The sequence below is a fragment of the Pelophylax lessonae genome (assembly GCF_965119305.1).
Source record: "Pelophylax lessonae genome assembly, chromosome: 8".
In the NCBI taxonomy this organism is placed as follows: domain Eukaryota; kingdom Metazoa; phylum Chordata; class Amphibia; order Anura; family Ranidae; genus Pelophylax; species Pelophylax lessonae.
The window spans coordinates 179549584-179568889 of NC_138775.1; the positions used below are offsets into that span (position 1 = coordinate 179549584).

Consider the following 19306-nt stretch of genomic DNA (forward strand, 5'->3'; position numbering starts at 1 on the left):
CACTTCAGTATGCCCGCTGACAATGAGCAGGTCTGTGACAGACTACAGAAAGGAATTCAGTGTAAATAAAAGTATGCACACATTCCATCCTCATATAGCTCTACAACCTTCACAAGGTCATACAGTATGGTATTACTTGCCTCCAAGTTAAAGCAAAACTTCACTCTCTCAATCAGCATTGACTATTTTTAATCCTTATGCTGCTAGCATTAGTAAATTGATAGAAAGGTATACCATATTTGCTTGTTTTAAACTTTTTTTTTTAACATTTCTTTAGTTGCTTCCTAGTTTCCATGCCTAGGCAAATGATGTCATACATCCCAGGAGTCTTCAGTAGGGGAGAATGGCGTTTCTCAGCTAAGCACGCCTTCTCTTGCTTGCATGCCTGGGCTAAGGGCAGGTGGATTCTAGGAAGTAAATGCTACATAAATCATCTGCCCCTACTCAAGATGGCCAGAGCCAGAAATAATAGGTGATTTCTCAACAAATTAAAGCATGGAGACATGGATGATTGGGTAAATTTGTTTTGAATGTTAGAGATTAATTAAGCAGCATTTTTGGTTGGTGGTGCTCTAATTGGGTGTAGTAACACAGCAAGCCATGACTATCTAACACTTAATAAGTTGCTATGAGTAACAATACTATTTTATCCTTTTTTTCTAAAAAAAAAAAAAAAAAAAATATTCTAAAAACGATAGGTATAAAATGTTATGAAAAGTGTACACTTAAAAATAAAAGCATAAAACTATAAAAGAAATTAAAATATGTTCAAAGAAGCATCAAAAAGTAGAGACAAAGCCATTACTTACTCTTCTAGGAAATGCTGCTGAGGCCCGATAATAGACCCAGGTCGGCATATTCTTATCCATGCTATGGCTTCCGAGTTTGTGAACCTGTAGTGCTTCATAATATAACAAGCAATAAGGGTGCCCGTCCTGCCTAGGCCAGCTATAGGAAATAACAAAAGTGCACATGATTAAAATGTGTTGTCACAATCCTTCAGAAAGCATTTGAAAAGATATACACATGTATCAAAGTCTCTGTATGCGTTACTCTTAGAGATTCAGCTACAGAATTGCATTCTTCTTGAAAAGATGAGAAAATGGAAGGAATAATGGAATGGTGGCTATTGTCAAAACAGACAATTCTGTATCAAACTTCTTCAAACAAGAAGCCCACAGCGGGAAGCTAGCATTTCAAGGTCCTCAGACAACCAGCTAGCACAAGTGCAAAGATGATTTAGTGGCAATCCAGAGACTGGAGAGGAAATTCATCACTTATACTGTCATATTGTCAAGTAGATCTGCCACCCTTCTTCTGCAGTGCTCATTGAGTTATTACTACTAGTATACTTCTGATAAGTGGAGCGTAAAAAGGAACTTCACCAGAACCCTGTAGTTTAATATTGTTTTTAACTCACTCTTACTACCAAATCTGAAGAGAGTCCATAAATAAAAATGGGGGTTTGGTCCCACCATATGGCCATATCGTGCTCAAGCCCACTACTGCGTCAAAGTACCCCATTATCAGTGGGTCCTACACTATCCATGAAAAAGAGATGAATCCAGCCTTTCTAACCCTTGGAGATAATACTCCTTGCTGGGAAAGATGTGCAAATGCACTACAGGGGACTCCTCCTATATCCACTTGATGGTGGACACTGATTGAGTACAGGTGTGTGTGGGGGGTGGGGAGGGTTGCTCAACCTCGGTGGTCTGGTCAGACCGAATACATAATAAACAGGCAAAAAATTTGGGGGAGCATACCCATGTATTTCTAAAGCTGCTGCAGCTATGAACCAAAAGACATGTATATTAAAAAAGAATAGTGCGCAAATGCAAAAGAAATTACTACCAAATCTGAAGACAATCCATAAATAAAAATGGGGGTTTGGTCCCACCATATGGCCATATCGTGCTCAAGCCCACTACTGCGTCAAAGTACCCCCATTATCAGTGGGTCCTACACTATCCATGTATCTACACGTATCTATGATACGCTCTTGTAAATAAGCCCTTATGGTAAGCTTTAATTTGGTCAGCATAGTAAAGTATATCTACATGGTCAATTTTGGGCCCATCCTAAGCAAGCCATTTAAATCCTTAGTTCATAGCTGCAGCAGCTTTGGAAATACATGGGTATGCTCCCCCAAATTTTTTGCCTGTTTATTATGTATTCGGTCTGACCAGACTATCGAGGTTGAGCAGCCCTCCCCACCCCCCACATACACCTGTACTCAATCAGTGTCCACCATCAAATGGATATAGGAGGAGTCCCCTGTAGTGCATTTGCACATTTTTCCCAGCAAGGAGTGTTGTCTCCAAGGGTTAGAAGGGCTGGATTCATCTCTTTTTCATGGATAGTGTAGGACCCACTGATAATGGGGTACTTTGACGCAGTAGTGGGCTTGAGCACGATATGGCCATATGGTGGGACCAAACCCCCATTTTTATTTATGGACTCTCTTCAGATTTGGTAGTAATTTCTTTTGCATTTGCGCGCTATTCTTTTTTAATATACATGTCTTTTGGTTCATAGCTGCAGCAGCTTTGGAAATACATGGGTATGCTCCCCCAAATTTTTTGCCTGTTTAACTCACTCTTACCTGGTTTGCCAGGATATACTCGTTCACCCAGTGAATACAGCATGGTCCCACTGGGATCCAAGGCTTAACTATTGCTCACTGGGTGCTGAGCCCCCATCTTCTTTGCTGACATCATTGGGAGCCGGCTGTCTCTTCTGAAATGGGGCAGCCAGCCCCCTGATGACACATTGCCAATTCTGCCCTCCTCCAGACACACAGTATTAGGCAATGCCTCCTGGAATATCTGATAGATATCACCAAAGACTACTGGAGCAGAACTGACAATTCTAGCCCTGGAAAGAATAAAGGGAGGGTTTGGGCCAGACCAACAATCCAGAAAAAAAGGGGGGGTTTACGATTTTAGGGTTAAAGTGGAACTCTACTCAAAAGGGGAGGTTCCACTTTAAGGCCTCCTCCCGCCCTCTTTCAAGAATGGCATTATAGGCAGGGAGGGATGAAGGGTGGGCGGAGAGGTTATTTTGACAAGTAACTGCTCTCACTTCTGCTCCCACTAGGCTACTGGGATGGAAGTTCTACTCCAACCTCCCTCCTCGCAGTCTTCGGGGACAAGACTGTGGGAGCATTCACAATGTGCAGCACAGGTAACACATGTGCAGTGAGCACCCGGCTGTGAAGCCCAGTGTTAAGATGCCAGTGTCGGGAACCCAAGGCTAGTGAAGAACACTAGAAGAAGGTAAGTCAGCAGCTACAGTTTTTGTAGCTGCTGACTTTTAGTTTTTACACAATGAGACTGGAGATTTTCTTTAAGGAGGATGACTATAAAGTGATTGGGTATTTGGGAGTGAGGGTCTGCTTTTAAGTGTCGGAATGGCAAAAACCAATCATTTTGTTACAGACAACCGCTTGTGGGCTGAATGTTGCATAGGGTTTACACAGCTTGGAGATTTTCACTGATGAGTAGAAATTAGCTAATCCTTTACATTTAACCAAATTCCCCCTACAGTTCACTTTTCCGATGATTGAAACCTGTACTTGTTCACCTCTACAACTGCAACGTCCAAATGCCCACTGTATTTAGTATTCGCTGATGACATGGCATACCCATATGACTATATGAAAAATCGTAATAAATATAAAGTGTTGGCTACACAGTTCAGTTAGTAAGTAGATTTTAAGAATGGCAGCCCCTACTATTTTCATACTAGGAGCAAAATAAGAGTATGTGCTGCAGGGGAAGGCGGCATTAAAGTGAACCTGTTGCTTTGCCCTATATGCAAAGCCCATGTATGCTTTTAGTGCCAAGCCACAGATTTACATGCTGTAATAAATACTAGCCTGGCAGCTAAAGAATTACACGTGATTGCAGTACACTGTGCCAGTGAGATTCTCGAAAACATACACACAGACTCCCCTGTGGTTGTAATTACATGACTTGGAGCCAAGCAGTGTGTTTAGCGCACATTAATTTCCGGAGTATAAATAGAAATATTTACATGAATACTCCCTCGAGTTCAATAATAGCTGTACATTGGTTGATAAGATGTAGCACCACCTGATGGGCTCTGGAGGAATAGCACTAAAATTAAATTATGTACTGGGAGATATGTATATAGGCAGCCATTGCTGACCTCTCTTTTTGGAAATGCTAGTTGTCTGGCTGGCATCATAGTCCAATGCCATTCATAGTCAAGAAAAAGGCATTGACATAAGCAGGTCTGAAATGCCAACCTTTTTATTTGTCTCAATGCAGGCTTCCTTGCTGCTGGTATTTAATAACAGGTGGCAAATACCACGATCAGAACTACTCAGTATGGCAGTGCGGAGACCAGTCATACTGTATAAATGGCAATAACCTTAGAACAATTGCATTTGCCTGCAGTTTACTAATCAATGATTTAAATAAAACCACTAATAAGGTAAAGTGAATTTCTAAGTCAGATCACTGACCTAAAACAAGCATCCAGTCAGTGAAATCAGCAAGACTACAGTAATTGCAAGATTGTGCAAATTTGCACAACAAAATGCAGTTCTGCCTTCTCGTGTTCTTTAGATGCTGAAATAAACCAGGACATTGGAAATCTTTTAATATGAGTGCTAAATTGGAGGGTCTGTCTGCACTATACAATAAGACCTAAAAGAAAAATCACATTATAGGTAATGCAAGAAAGGCAATATCAAAGTAGTTGAATAGTAGTTCTGTAAAGCAGAAAGCCACTTACAGGAGATGAGAGAGGGACGATTCTGGGAAATCCTGCCTACAAACTGAAGAATGTTGACATAGTTGTAAGGCCTTATTTACTCTTTGCTTTGGCTTCAACACACATTAACCTCCCTGGCGGTATGATTATGTCAGGAATTCTGTACCAAAAGCGGTACAATTTTTTGCATGGAAATTTGGCGTTATGTATTATAGGCCTCCAATTCTTAGTAATTACTGACTTAAACCTGACCAAAACAAGACTCTAGTAGACATCCCAGATGTGATAAATTTGAAACACAAACGCATGAATTATAATCTAATCAATAATATAATATAAATGTTATGTGTTTGTGTTTTGTGCAACGTTTGAATTTCCCTCCCAGTTCCGCTCCCATGCAGCATTGCTGCTGCAGGGAGCGGAACCAGGAAGTCCTCATACCGACAGACGAGCGGCGGGGATCTCGGCTGGCGATCACAGCAATGGGAGATCATCGCTGGATCGCCAGGAGAAGGTAAGAGACACCGCTGCTCGCTCTGCACATCTCCCCCAAGCGTGACTCGGGATACTGATAATAGCATGGAAAATCCACCCCGAGTCACGCTCGGGGATACCGCTAAGCAGGTTAAAGAACCTACCGTTTCAACATGCTTTTTTTATGTGTTTTTGGTGCTTCAGGGGTGCTTTGATGATGCTTCAAGCGAGCTTTGTCATAGACTTCTATGGAGAATTTGAAGACGCTTTGAAGCCCCACTAAAGCAACATGGGATATCATTTTTGAAGCAAAGCCGAATCAAAGCGAAGCAAGAGCAAGGTGTAAACAGGACTGTAAGCTAATCATTTTATTTAGTGACCGGGGCTTTGACTGGCTTTCAGAGAGCTTTAACAAAGTGTGTTCAAAGCCTTGTTTTGAAGCAAATGTGAACTAGCCCAGAGGAATAAAACAGCAATGGTTTTGGCACTTACAGAAAACCATTACTGGTCTCTGATTGAGATAAAAAAATGCTATCTTAAAAGTGGAACTTAAAGAATAACTCCACTTTTGTTAAGAAAAAAACATTCTCCTCTGGGTGATCAATGTACATTACAAGGATTTTAACAAACTTGGTTTCAGATTCCTACCTTTTGTTAATCTGAAGAAATCCCTATGTGTTTGCTTTTCCATGTGGGAAAGTGATTCCAAAGGGAGGGGTTTACTAATTATCAACCAGCTGTGCACCTGCAGAGCTCTAATGAGGAAAGCTGCTAGGCCTGCATCCCTTTAGACGTGTTTTCCTATTGAAAGTATCTTACCAAAAATTAAATTTTTGTTGCACGGGATGCCTAAAATCTGACTTGTATCTTAGTGCAGTCTTCTGGGAAAATTGGTGAGCCAATCACACAAGCAGGAAATGATGTTTCTGGGGTGTGGTCAGTACACATTCTGTGTACAGAAACACCTCCAGGTAGCCGTATTGCATTGCATTTTCAGAAATTTAGAGCTGCAGATTGAAAAGGAAAGGTCATTTTTAACCACTTCTGGACCGGAAGGTTTTTCTCTCTTAGTGACCAGGCCATCAGGCTATCAGTGCCCATAAGTGCAGTATAATCAGTGCAGCTTATCAGAGCCCATCAGTGCCACCCCATCAGTGCCCATCAATGCAGCTTCATCAGTGCCCAAAAATGCAGCCTCATCAGTGCCCATGAATGCAGCCTCCTTGGTGCCCATCAATGCAGCCTCACCAGTGCCCATCAATGCAGCCTCACCAGTGCCCATCAATGCAGCCTCACCAGTGCCCATCGATGCAGCATCATGAGTTTTGCAGTAGCGTTTTGCAGCAGCGTTTTGCAGTAGCGTTTTGCAGTAGCGTTTTGCAGTAGCGTTTTGCAGTAGCGTTTTGCAGCGTTTACGTTTTTTTAGCGTTTTTTTTAGCAAAACTATAGTCCCACAAAAGCTTATGGCTCAAAAACTCTCACAAACGCTGAATAGCTGAGTTTTCTGTGTTTTCTAGCATTTTTCATAGTTAGAGTGTTTTTACAGCTGAAAAACTCCACTTCTGTTTATGCTTTTTTTGTTTTTTCCCAGCCAGAAAACGCCCCTGCAAAAAATGCTGATAAAAGCTAATGTGTGCATGGACAAAAAGGATAACATGCTGGTGAGTTTACTGGCTGCAGAAAAAAATGCCTGAAGCCAAATACAGCAGCTGTAAAAACATCCATTGTGCATGATGCCTAACAATATCGGTTAATGATGCAGCCAGTGACTATACCAAAAACATACAACAAATAAGTAAACAGTATTTAATTCGCCAAACATTCAGTCTCTCTTAAATCAAAGTCTGCCCTTATTAGTCTGGACGAAACTAGTCGGGGCGGAATTTCAGTGCTGAAGTCACGCCGATGCACAATCCTGGGTTGTCAGTGGCTCTCAGTGAGTTTTTACTGTTTTTTCTCTGTCACATTGTTCTAATTGGATGATTGTCTCTGTTCTACATTAAACCATTAAACTACTACACTATCATTGGCTTTCTTTTGGCTCCTTGATGAGCTCTGTCTTTTCCAGTGGGAGTTGCCTTTTGCAGTGGCCTAAGAGGAGTAATTCTGGAGTGCAAGTGCATACACCTGGGGAGGATGAATACCTGAGAAAAAATGCTGTGTCTGCTGTACCTGTTACAGCTTATGGTTTAGTGAATGTGCATTTGATTAAGGTGGTGGCACTCTGTGTTTTCATTACACTACAAAGATTGGCTGGATAGCAGAAGATCTTTTTTATCTGAATATCCCATAGTTTGTAGATGCTTTAACTTTTGTGCAAATCAATCAATATACGCTTATTGGGATTTTTTAAATCAAAAATATGTAGCAGAATACATATTGGCCTGAACTTATGAAACAATTAGATTTTGATTCAGTTTTTGTATTGGATAAGTTTTATAGCATAAAGTAAAAAATGTTTTTTTTTTTTTTTATTTCAAAATTTTTGGACTTTTTTTATTTATAGCACAAAAAATAAAAAATTCAGAGGTGATCAAGTACCACCAAAAGAAAGCTCTATTTGTGGGAAAAAAAAAAAAGAAGATAAATTTTACTTATGTAAAATACATTTTATTTAGGCACATCTTTGCATGACCCTACAACTGTCAGTTAAATTAAACCAGTGCCGTAATGCAAAAAATGGCCTGGTCATGAAGGGGGGTAAATCTTCTGGAAGTCAAGTGGTTTATTGAACAAGCTGAAGTTAGAAGCTGATACAATGCCCAGCTGCACCAGATTCTGTGTGCACCAGTTTTAGTAAATCCCGCCTGCCATGTGTTATGTCTACACGTGATGCTTAACCTCAATTATTGGAATAACTCAAATCCAATGAATAAAAGTGGCAGGGAAGTTAGGCTGGAGTGTAAAAAGCTAGATAATGCTGGAAGACTTATAGCCAGAAATAAGGCTCTATCTGATTTGCGCAAGCTATTAATGAACACTGTGAGGAACTCATGGTGTGCAGTAAAATCAGAGAAAGCAATTTCAGCACAGAAGAGGTGCCTGTACAACTGTGAAAGACTGAAGGAGAGGCTGGAGTTCAGCATTAAACATTGTTAAATATGCTCTGAATGCAGTAGTCTGATTTTCACATTTTTAGGAAGATAAAAAAAAAAAAAATGTAACCATAATGTTTTCCCATACACCTAGTCAAGGAGAACTCCCACATGTTCTTCATAATGGGCAGCAGGAGTATATGTGTAAGCAGAAGGATAAAACCACACAGTGCAATCTTTATAGATGATTTCACCTTTATCAGTTTTGTTGTGCAACAATAGCTGCGTATTCAGTGGTTTCGCTTTCTTGTTTAATTAAAGTGACACTAAACTCTGGTTTAAAAAAAAAAATATATATAACTATTTAGGTATGTTATGCTAAATTAAAAAAAAAAAATCTCTATGCTCTTAAACTGGCCATAGACGGCTCGATTCTCGGCCGGTCCCTGCTGAACAGGCCGTGGTTCCAACCATCTTTGGGCAGGGTGATTGTACCCAAGTTGATTGATCCATCAACTTGGGTACAACCAGCCTGTCGGATTTTACATGCAATTATTGCAAGTTACTATTATAGCTGCTAGCAGTAATCATTGTGTTCTCCCAGCGACATAATGGCTTTGTGGGAGAGATTCTGCACCCATTGTTGCAGTAAAGCAAATTAGTCCATCTATGGCCAGTTTAAGAAGAAGGATGAAACCACACAGTACACATTATTTTACCATTATCAGCTGCATATTTAGTGATTTTGCTTTCTTGTTTGTTTAAAATGACACTAAACTTTGGTTTAAAGAAGAAAAAAAAAGTTCAATTCAGGTATGTTATCCTAACTCAAAAAAATCTCTTTTGCTCTTAGCCTCTTCTGTATCTCTAAATTCCTTGTTTTTTACCTACTGCCATTAGCTGACTTCCTGTTAGAGGATGGCTACCTTTATTCTCCATGGTCCCAGTGTATATAGGATTATAGCCCCCCTTTTTTACTCACTCCTGCATAGGACTAAGGACTAGGGACTGTGGGATGTGTACTGTACATATAGCAGTACACATGACGGCAAATATCCTGCACTTTTTGTTCCAAACAGATGAAAGTGTAAAGAAAAAGGAGAGGATCAGGAGCTCACAGAGGACATTATAAGGAGGCATAAAACACAGTAAGGCCCCTTTCACATAGGCGATCAAATCTGATCCACCTGTCAGTTTTTCAGGCGGACCTGATCGGATTATCCATGCATCCCTATGGGGCAGCGGATGTCAGCGGTGACATGTCCGCTGACACGCGCTGCTCTCCGATCCGATCCTGTCCGTGAAATCCGGATGGATGGAAACCCTATTTTCCATCCGTCTGGAGGATAGGATCGGATGGGATCGGATGAGAACAGACAGGCGGTCCTTTCTCATCCGATCTCCCCATAGAGGACAGCAGGGATCTGACAGCTCCGTCTCCACACACAGAGCGGAGACAGAGCTGTCATCCGCCTGCTTAGTGGGGATCGGCGGATCGATCCCCCGCTGAGCAGAACGGACTCCGTCGGGCGGTGCGCTTGTGTGAAAGAGGCCTTAGAAACAATTTTATAAAAAAGAGATTTCAGGGCCATTAAGGAATGATGTGCATGGATTAGGTATTTTATATTCTATATCTTAGCTACACCACCACATATATTTGCACTTCACTTCATCCACACACAGATTAAACTGGAGGCTGGAAAGTAAAGCAAATAGATTCTCTGTAGTTGCTTTGCCCTTAGACCTTCCTAACAATTTAATCTCCATGACCAGCCTGATATGCTATCTCACACACGACACCTCATTACCCACTTAGTGGTGGCCGATGATGTATATAAACCTCCCCCTCCAAAAGGAGACTTCATCCCCATGAGTAAGCTCCAATGGGTGGAGTGAAAAGCGTTGGGTACGTGGCCTGGCAGGGGTCAAGGCTGAGACTACCACTTGTCTACACACAACAGGTCTCGCTCTACAGTGCAGCTCCCAGGATCTTCTGCTTTTAGCAGCATTGGTATGCCAAGTATTTGTTTGAGGAGGTGTAAGCGATAAGGATAGTTACCTCCCACACAGGCCTTCTTGTCTTATGCCATATAGAAAGCACATAGACTGTTATGGTGCCGATTCAACCACTGCCATACAGAAATGAACATACAGATAAAGTTCTGCCACTTTTCAGCTTACCTTTGCAGTGAACGGCAATAGCCCCGTCTGTGTTCTCACACAAGTTCAGGAACCTGCGCACTATGCCATCGCTAGGTGTGCTTCCATCCACAAAGAACAGATCATAATGGTCGAATCCGGCGTCTGTAAACCGCCTAGCATCATAAATCTTCTTATTGAGTCTAATGATAGTGGTGACATTGTGTTTCCTGAAATATGGGAAGTATGCTTCTGGGGCATGCAGTGGGTAACCTTCAAAGAAATATTGACATAGTTATTTTTTGGAATTTGTAACTTTTTTGGTTTTGTACTTTTTTGTACAGTTGTGTAAACAGATTTTTATGTGATCAAATAGGCACAGATAATTAAATCCAGGTATTACAGCATATTAAAGTGGATGTAAACCCTTACATATACCCAGTGAAGTAAACAGCCTTTAGATGATACACAGAAATGAGACAAATCTCCCTACATAAGTTTTACATGTATATCTGCTGTCTTCAGCTTTCTATATTCTTTAGCTTGGACAGAGGGGTGGCTGTGGACGTAGTATACTTAGATTTTGCAAAAGCGTTTGACACAGTTCTCTACACACTGCTAATGTGTAAGGTAAAGTCTAATGACTTGGAAAGATCGGTTTGTAATTGGATAGAAAATTGGCTAAAAGATAAAATTCAGAGAGTAGTGGTTAATGATTCTTACTCTGAATGGTCTAAGGTTATCAGTGGTGTACCCCAAGGTTCAGTGTTGGGACCCTTACTTTTTAATATCTTTATAAATGATATAGGGTCTGGGATTAAAAGTAGCATTTCAGTCTTTGCAGATAAGACCAAGCTTTGCAGAGGGAAAAACTCTTTACAGGATGTCTCCAATTTACAAGCTGACCTCAATGCACTGTTCATTGGGCAACTATGTTGCAAATGAGGTTTAATGTTGATAAATGTAAAGTTATGCATTTTGGGGCTAAGAATATGCATGCATCATACATACCAGATGGAATAGAACTGCGGGAATCCATAGCGGAGAAGGGTCTGGGTGTTCTGGTAGATCATAAGCTTAATAATAGCATGCAATGACAAGCTGCTGTTTCCAAAGCAAGCAAAGTCATTTCTTGTATTAACAGAGGCATGGACTCCAGAGAGAGAAATATAATTTTGCCCCTGTAAAAATCATTAGTAAGACCTCATCTGGAATATGCAGTTCAGTATTGGGCACCAGTTCTTAAAAAGGATATCGGGGGAACTGAAGAAAGTGCAGAGAAGGGCAACCAAACTGATAAGAGGCATGGAGGAGCTCAGCTATGAGAAAAGATTAGAGGAACTGAATTTATTCTCTCTTGAGAAGAGGAGATTAAAGGGGAATGTGATCAACATGTATAAATACATAAGGGGTCCATATAGTGAGCTTGGGTTAGAGTTGTTCACTTTAAGGTCAACACAGAGGACAAGGGGGCACTCTTTACATCTAGAGGAAAACAGATTTCGTCTCCAAATATGGAAAGGTTTCTTCACCATAAGAGCTGTGAAAATGTGGAATAGACTCCCTCCAGAGGTGGTTCTGGCTAGCTCACTAGATTGCTTTAAAAAAGGCCTGGATTCTTTCCTAGGTGTACATAATATAAATGGGTACGAACATTTTTTTTAGGTAAAGTTGATCCAGGGAATATCCGATTGCCTCTTGGGGGATCAGGAAGGAATTTTTTTACCCTGCTCTAGCAAATTGGATCATGCTTTGCTGGGATCTATTTTCGTCTTCCTCTGGATCAACAGCAGGTATAGGATTGTGTATATGGGATTGTATGGTTGGGTTTTCAATACTGTTTTTTTTTTTTTTTTTTTGAACCGGATGGACTTGTGCCTTTTTTCAACCTGACCAACTATGTAACTATGTAACATTGTGATACAATTTTTTCTTCCTGTTTTAGCACTGAGTGTGGAGCCTAGGCATACACTGTATGCGTGAGTTGACTGGAGGAAAGACACACCCCCCCCCCCCTCCACAAAGGCAGAGGAATGAAGAAACTTGCAGAGCTGTGCTGTGCTGTAATTAGACAAGCTCTCTGCTTATCTGTCTCTAAAGCCTCGTACACACGCGTCGAAATTCGGCAGGGAATTTTCGTCCGACGACCGATCTGCCGATTTTCGGCTTGTTAGTATGATGCTTCCGACAACCGACTCCGACTTTTCGGCCGAAAAAAATCTGGTGTGCAGGCTATAAAATTTTTGTCCTCCGTCAAAACACGGCCGATTTTCGTGCAATCAGTACAAGATTTCGACAGGGAAAAATCTTATGAGCAAGACTGGGCATGCTCAGAGAAGAAAGAACACAAAGAAAGCAAACCAACAAATGACATCACTTCTGAAGTAGAATTTTGTCGGGCGGGAAAAATCGTGTGCAATCTAGGCACATTCCAACCAACAAAACACAACTCTGGACAAAAGACGGACGACCGGTCGGCGGAAAATCGTTGTGTGTGTACTAGGCTTAAGTCCCCTCCCTGACACAAATTTTCAGCTGCTTTTATCTCCTGTGTCAGAGAACTTGTCAGAATTTATCATACTGATAAGGCTTTGGAGAGAGATAAGTAAACACTACAGATATATATGCCCAGGTCAAATTTCATGAATGGGGTTTACATCCACTTAAAAACAAAACTGTGTGATATCATGATAAAACTGCACAAAAACATGACCAGCATTATCTGGTATGAATGACCTATCATCGAATATATTTTCACATGCATGTATGCTAGGTAATGTGTATGTATAATAACACCTACATGTAATTTATTATCTCTCACAGAATTCACAGCACTTCCCCTGGCAATGCCTTTATCTTCTTTTCTCTACCACAGGATGGCGCCATCTTTATTCAGGCATCATCCTGGGTCAGCATCTACTTCCTGGTCTTAGTTGCTGGTTCAGAGACTATACAATCATGTAAATCCTGGTGCTTGTGTGATTCTTGGTTGTATTCACGGGTTTGACAAAGATCAGCCAGATTGCTGCCTCTCTCAATCTGATTTGCTACAGAGTTACATTGTCACAGTTGGGTTGATTTACTAAATTTGGAGAGTGCAAATTCGGGTGTAGCTGTGCATGGTAGCCAATCATCTTCTAACTTCAACTTGTTTGATTAAACTTTGACAAAAAAACTAGAAGCTGATTGGTTTCTATGCAGAGCTGCACCAGATTTTGCACTCTCCAGTTTTAGTAAATCAACCTCTGTCCTATCTTTCTCCTGTGTGCAGCAGACTGATAATATCACCCTAGCCCAGGCAAAGTCACTTGTTTGGAGCTCAATGACGAATTTATTATAATAAAAGGTAGAGCTTTCGTGAAAAATTTGACTTTTATTGTATATTGTGACATGTAATGAATGTATTCTTTAACACATGTAGATACTGAGTGGCCCATTTTAATGCTTTACTGAATTTTATATACTGCCATTATTTTTGTTTTATTGAGTTTATTACAAACAGTATTATTATCTAACAGTATGAATATGAACCAAGGGGAATTCTTCTTCTGTTAAAAAAAACAAACAAACAAAAGATGAATAGACTTTCAGCCAGAGTATGAAGAAACCATCAATTATTTTCATTTGCATTTTTTTGCATTGTTGTCATTTAAATTTCCGGGCAGTGTTTTTGGCCCCTTTTAAAATGCCTTCACTACTCTGAAATATCTTTTTCAACATGGCTCCCTGCTGTTCAGTGAGGGCTCGTTTACACTTGCGTTGATTAGTAACACACAATAAAGTGCCTACAACTTTATGTCCTTTTGATGCTTTTGTGTTGCTTTTTGAAGCTTTAACCACTTAAGGACCAGGCCTATTTCTAACACTTGTTGCTTACAAGTTAAAATCAGTATTTTTTGCTAGAAAATTACTTAGAGCTCCCAAACATTAATTATATATATATATATATATATATATATTTTTTAGCAAAGACTCTGGAGAATATAATAGTGGTCATTGCAGTATTTTATGTCACACGGTATTTGTGCAGCGGTCTTTCAAGTGCAATTTTTTTGGAAAAAATACACTTCACTGAATTCTAAAAAAAATGAAACAGTAAAGTTAGCCCAATTTTTTGTATATTGTGAAAGATGGTGTCACACCAAGTAAATGGATACCTAACATGTTGCAGTTTAAAATTGCGCACACTCGTGAAATGGCAACAAACAACGGTACTAAAAAATATTCATAGGGGATGCTTTAAAATTTTAACGGTTACAAGTTTAGAGTTACAGAGGAGGTCTTTTGCTAAAATTATTTCTCTCGCTCTGACGATCGCGGCAATACCTCACTTTTGTGATCTGAACACTGTTTACATTTGCGGACGCGACTTACGTATGCGTTTTCTTTGTGTCCGAGCAAGCCAGGACGGGGGCGCTTTACATTTTTTTTTTTCCAATATATTTTAGTTTTCATTTTTTTTCACTGTCCCTTTAAAAAAAAAAATCTGATCACTTTTATTGCTGTCACAAGTGTAACGCTGAGCGCTCCGGTCCTTGCTCCTGGACCGGAGCGCTCGCGGCGTTCCTCCCTGCAGAGTACCCCGCTCTGACTCTCTGACCGGGGACACTCTGCCCCTGCCTCCGTCGGGGACGCGGTCCGCGCTGCGAGGTGTCCCAGGCTCACTCACTTGTGGCCGCTCCGGCTCCCTCCTCCACTCCTCGCTCACCATAGGGCGCGCGCGCGCCGGCTGTCTGAAATTTAAAGGGCCAGTGCACCAGTAATTGGTGCCTGGCCCAAACCTCCCTTACTGTCTCCTACATAAGTGCCCTGCCCCTTCCTGCCCTTGCCGGATCTTTTTTGCCTTAGTGCCCTAGTGAAAGAGTTACTTGTGTATTCCTTGCCTATTGCCAAACCTTTTGCTAACGATTACCGCCTCTGAACCTGTGCTGCCTGCCCTGACCTTTGCTACGTCTGACTACACCTCTGCCTGTCCCTATTGTACTACGCCTATCTCAGCAGTCCGTGAGGTTGAGCCGCTATCGGAGGACACGACCTGGTAGTTACCGCCGCAGCAAGACCATCCCGCTTTGCGTCAGGCTCTGGTGAAAACCAGTAACTACTTAGAACCGATCCTCCGGTATGGTCCACGCCATTCCCTCACTGACAAAGCGGATCCACTCCCTGCACCGCTTCTGCTACTAGTCCGGATCCTGACAACAAGGAATGTAAACATCCCTTATGACAGAAATAGGCAGTGAATGGCATAATGGGAATAATGGGAACCCAAATCACTCCTTTGCACATAAAAATATTAAAGAAGCCAAAATCTGCATTTTTGAATACTGTCATTTTTTTTTTTTAAATCGGCACCATTGGCAGCCAACTTACTACATCGGAGACCCGAACAAAGGCGAATCAGGCTTCATTTGGGACCAGCCGGCGGACATTCAGGCTGGTTGCTCGGGTCTCCAGGTGGGACGGGAGACCCAGGTGGAGCGGCAGGAGGGGGGGGGGCGATGTCTCCTCCCTTTCCTTATGATAATGGGCTGGCGGCTGCTGAGCCGCATCGGTTGTTACCACCAAAAAGCCAACCACTGGCTCTAAAAAACAATACCGGGGTGATGCTTTTATCTGCAGGCATCACCCTGGTATAACCACTTCTTCAAACCAACGTACAGGTAGGAAGTGGTTAATGAAGCTTGGCAAATGCCTTGTGTGTGTTGGTTTTCGTTTCTTTTGCAAAGCTAACTCAGAAGCTGCTGGTGTGGCTAGGGAGCACTGTGATAGACATCTATGGTGGCTTTGGAGATGCAGTGAAGCACCAAGAAAGCGACATGGGATATACTTTCTGAAGCACAGCAGCATAAACTCCACAGTGGGGTTGATTTACTAAAACTGGAGAGTGCAAAATCTGGTGAAAATCTACATAGAAACCGATCAGCTTCCAGGTTTTTCTGTCAAAGCTTAATTGAACAAGCTGAAGTTAGAAGGTGACTGGCTACCATGCACAGGGGCAAAAGATTTTGCGCTCTCCAGTTTTAGAAAATCAACCCAAGTGTGTACATGAATGTAAGGTAACCATTTTATTTAGTGATAGCTGTTTTGACTGGCATTCAGAGTGCTTCAAATACATATGCATTATTTTAATTGCTGATTGTTTAGATTAGAAACAGCAGTCTAAGCTAGGCAAATAGAAATCTCCTAAACTTTATTGATAACAGTGAGCCTGTGCATCCAAAAATGGCTGCTCACAGACACTTCCTTAAACACTGCGTCTGCGTAAGCATTTCAGCACAGCTCTGATTAGCCCTGCTCCAACCTCATTCTCGCAAAAAACTGCTCATTTTTAACTTTAACTTATTAGTCCACTTGAAAAAAGATAAAATAAAAGACTGCTTGAAAGAAGCCAACATAAAACAATGTAATATATGCTGAACAACAAGAGGGTGGATTAAACAACGCTATAGTTTCACTTTTAAATGTAATAAAATGTTAAAAATTCATAGTTACCATTTTCGATTTTGCTTTTCGGGTGAGGACCACTGAACGCCAAAAACTTTCCTGGAACGATCCAATTGAAATCCCCATTTTCTACCCTCTGCGAACAGTAAAGTAATCCTGTAACAAGCTGCATATTGCCATCTAGTGCCCCAAATAATAACTGTTCTTTTATGCTTTTTAATTTCTAAAAAAACGCATTTATATTTTATATTCATATGCTCTGATTATGCTACTCTTTTGATGGAAAGGGATTAACTCACCTCATAATGTTCGTATTCATCCACATCAAAGTTTTCAAAATTAAAGAACCCAAGATGAAGTGCCTGCAATGGAAACTAAAAATGAACATCCAGATATACATTTTATATATTATAGTTAAGTTATTGAGTGATTCTAGGATTAATTTGTTAACGTGCAAAATGCATTCAGGACAATGAAAGATCAGGTCTCCAATGTTTATTTTAATCAGACTTAAAAAAAATATAAATGTAAATGGTGCAATATGCTGGTATGTCTACACATATAATTTATGCAGATTTTTAGTGTCCGGTCAGAAATTTACAGTGACTCTAATTTTGCATTGCAGGTCAGGACTCTCATCCTATGTAGGGGCATAAACACAAACACTCCAATCATTTTTTCAGATGACACAAACTGCACTAAGGCTAGGTTCACACTTTACATGGATGCGGGCATAGGTGTGCACACAGGGTGTGCCAGGTGTGCCGCGGCACACCCTGATCACCCTGTGTGGCGCAGATTCCCCCTGTTTAGTGCCCTGATATTTCACCCAAGCCCCCTAAAGAGGCTTCTAAAAAAATGTAAAAAAAATATTAAAAATAAAAACTGCTGACACTGTCCACTGCCCTACTGACACCAATTTCTGCTCTGCTGACACCATCAGTACATATACACATGCAAATATGTTTAGCTTTGGGGTGCACACCCTAATGCCATAGGCTGTGCACACCTATGAATGCGGGGCACATCAGGGGTCTGAAAATCAAAAAACGTGCTGCGCCAGAAGTGCACAAAAATAATAAGTGATTAATGAATCAACAAGTGTTATCAACAAAATATAGTGTCCATCATATGTGCTCTGATGAAACATAAATGTTCATATAAAGTGCTCCAAAGTAATGATTAGTATATCCAGGTGATGACAGGACAGCCTCAATCCCTTGTGAATCAAGCAGGAACCACCAGTGTGTGAACTCCCTCCACCAGTAAGATTGGCCTCTCACCTTGATACCAGACCCAAACGGGCCAGCATGAGCATATCAGGGGATAAACAGACTATCACAGGTAACCTCTCCAGCCTTCACCTCCGGGGGTCGCCAGGACATAAAATAAAGATAAAGCAAAGATCTAGTGCTCTCTGAATGTAAATAATGAGCTTTTATTGAGCATAAAGGGGTAACTCACATTTGTTGGGCACTCAGCCGTGCCTGCTGTTATGGCATTCAGTGTTAGAGTGTAGCACCCGAGCGATCGGCGTCAGGCACGCAGGCTCCGCCTCCCTATACACGTTACGCCTGGAGCGTGGGCTCCGTTTGGCTTCTTCGGTAGGGGTCCTACCGAAGAAGCCAAACGGAGCCCACGCTCCAGGCGTAACGCGTATAGGGAGGCGGAGCCTGCGTGCCTGACGCCGATCGCTCGGGTGCTACTCTCTAACACTGAATGCCATAACAGCAGGCACGGCTGAGTGCCCAACAAATGTGAGTTACCCCTTTATGCTCAATAAAAGCTCATTATTTACATTCAGAGAGCACTAGATCTTTGCTTTATCTTTATTTTATGTCCTGGCGACCCCCGGAGGTGAAGGCTGGAGAGGTTACCTGTGATAGTCTGTTTATCCCCTGATATGCTCATGCTGGCCCGTTTGGGTCTGGTATCAAGGTGAGAGGCCAATCTTACTGGTGGAGGGAGTTCACACACTGGTGGTTCCTGCTTGATTCACAAGGGATTGAGGCTGTCCTGTCATCACCTGGATATACTAATCATTACTTTGGAGCACTTTATATGAACATTTATGTTTCATCAGAGCATATATGATGGACACTATATTTTGTTGATAACACTTGTTGATTCATTAATCACTTATTATTTTTGTGCACTTCTGGCGCAGCACGTTTTTTGATTTTTATGTTTTTGTTGTGAGGTGTGGACACAATTTGTGTATGCAGCCGGATTTATATATTGATTTATTCTAGCACATTTATACACATTTGAATTTCACTTAGTCTTGCGCTGATAGTTTTTTCACTATATACATCAGGGGTCTGGTGCGTCCCTGTTCTCCATTTCCGGGCCTGATTTTTTGCCTGAATTCAGGACCTGAAACAAAGCCAAAGACACACAAAACCCCTGTGCAATACGCTCTGCAGCAGCCACAGAGATGTGTGAACCGGCTCCATTGAGAGCCATATACA

The 19306-nt window shown here is 41.4% G+C and overlaps 1 protein-coding gene across 2 annotated transcripts in view; it reads right to left on the reverse strand.

Moving 5' to 3' along the window:
* Nucleotides 1-19306, reverse strand: part of CDC14A (cell division cycle 14A) — a 212075-nt gene that overhangs the window by 58568 nt on the left and 134201 nt on the right. For both annotated transcript variants that reach the window (XM_082265809.1, XM_082265808.1), the window contains exons 7-10: nt 17135-17197; nt 16884-16971; nt 10434-10664; nt 810-948 (exon numbers count right to left, since the gene is read on the reverse strand). In XM_082265809.1, coding sequence (XP_082121935.1) covers nt 810-948; nt 10434-10664; nt 16884-16971; nt 17135-17197 — 521 coding nt within the window. The remainder of the gene's footprint in view (nt 1-809; nt 949-10433; nt 10665-16883; nt 16972-17134; nt 17198-19306) is intronic.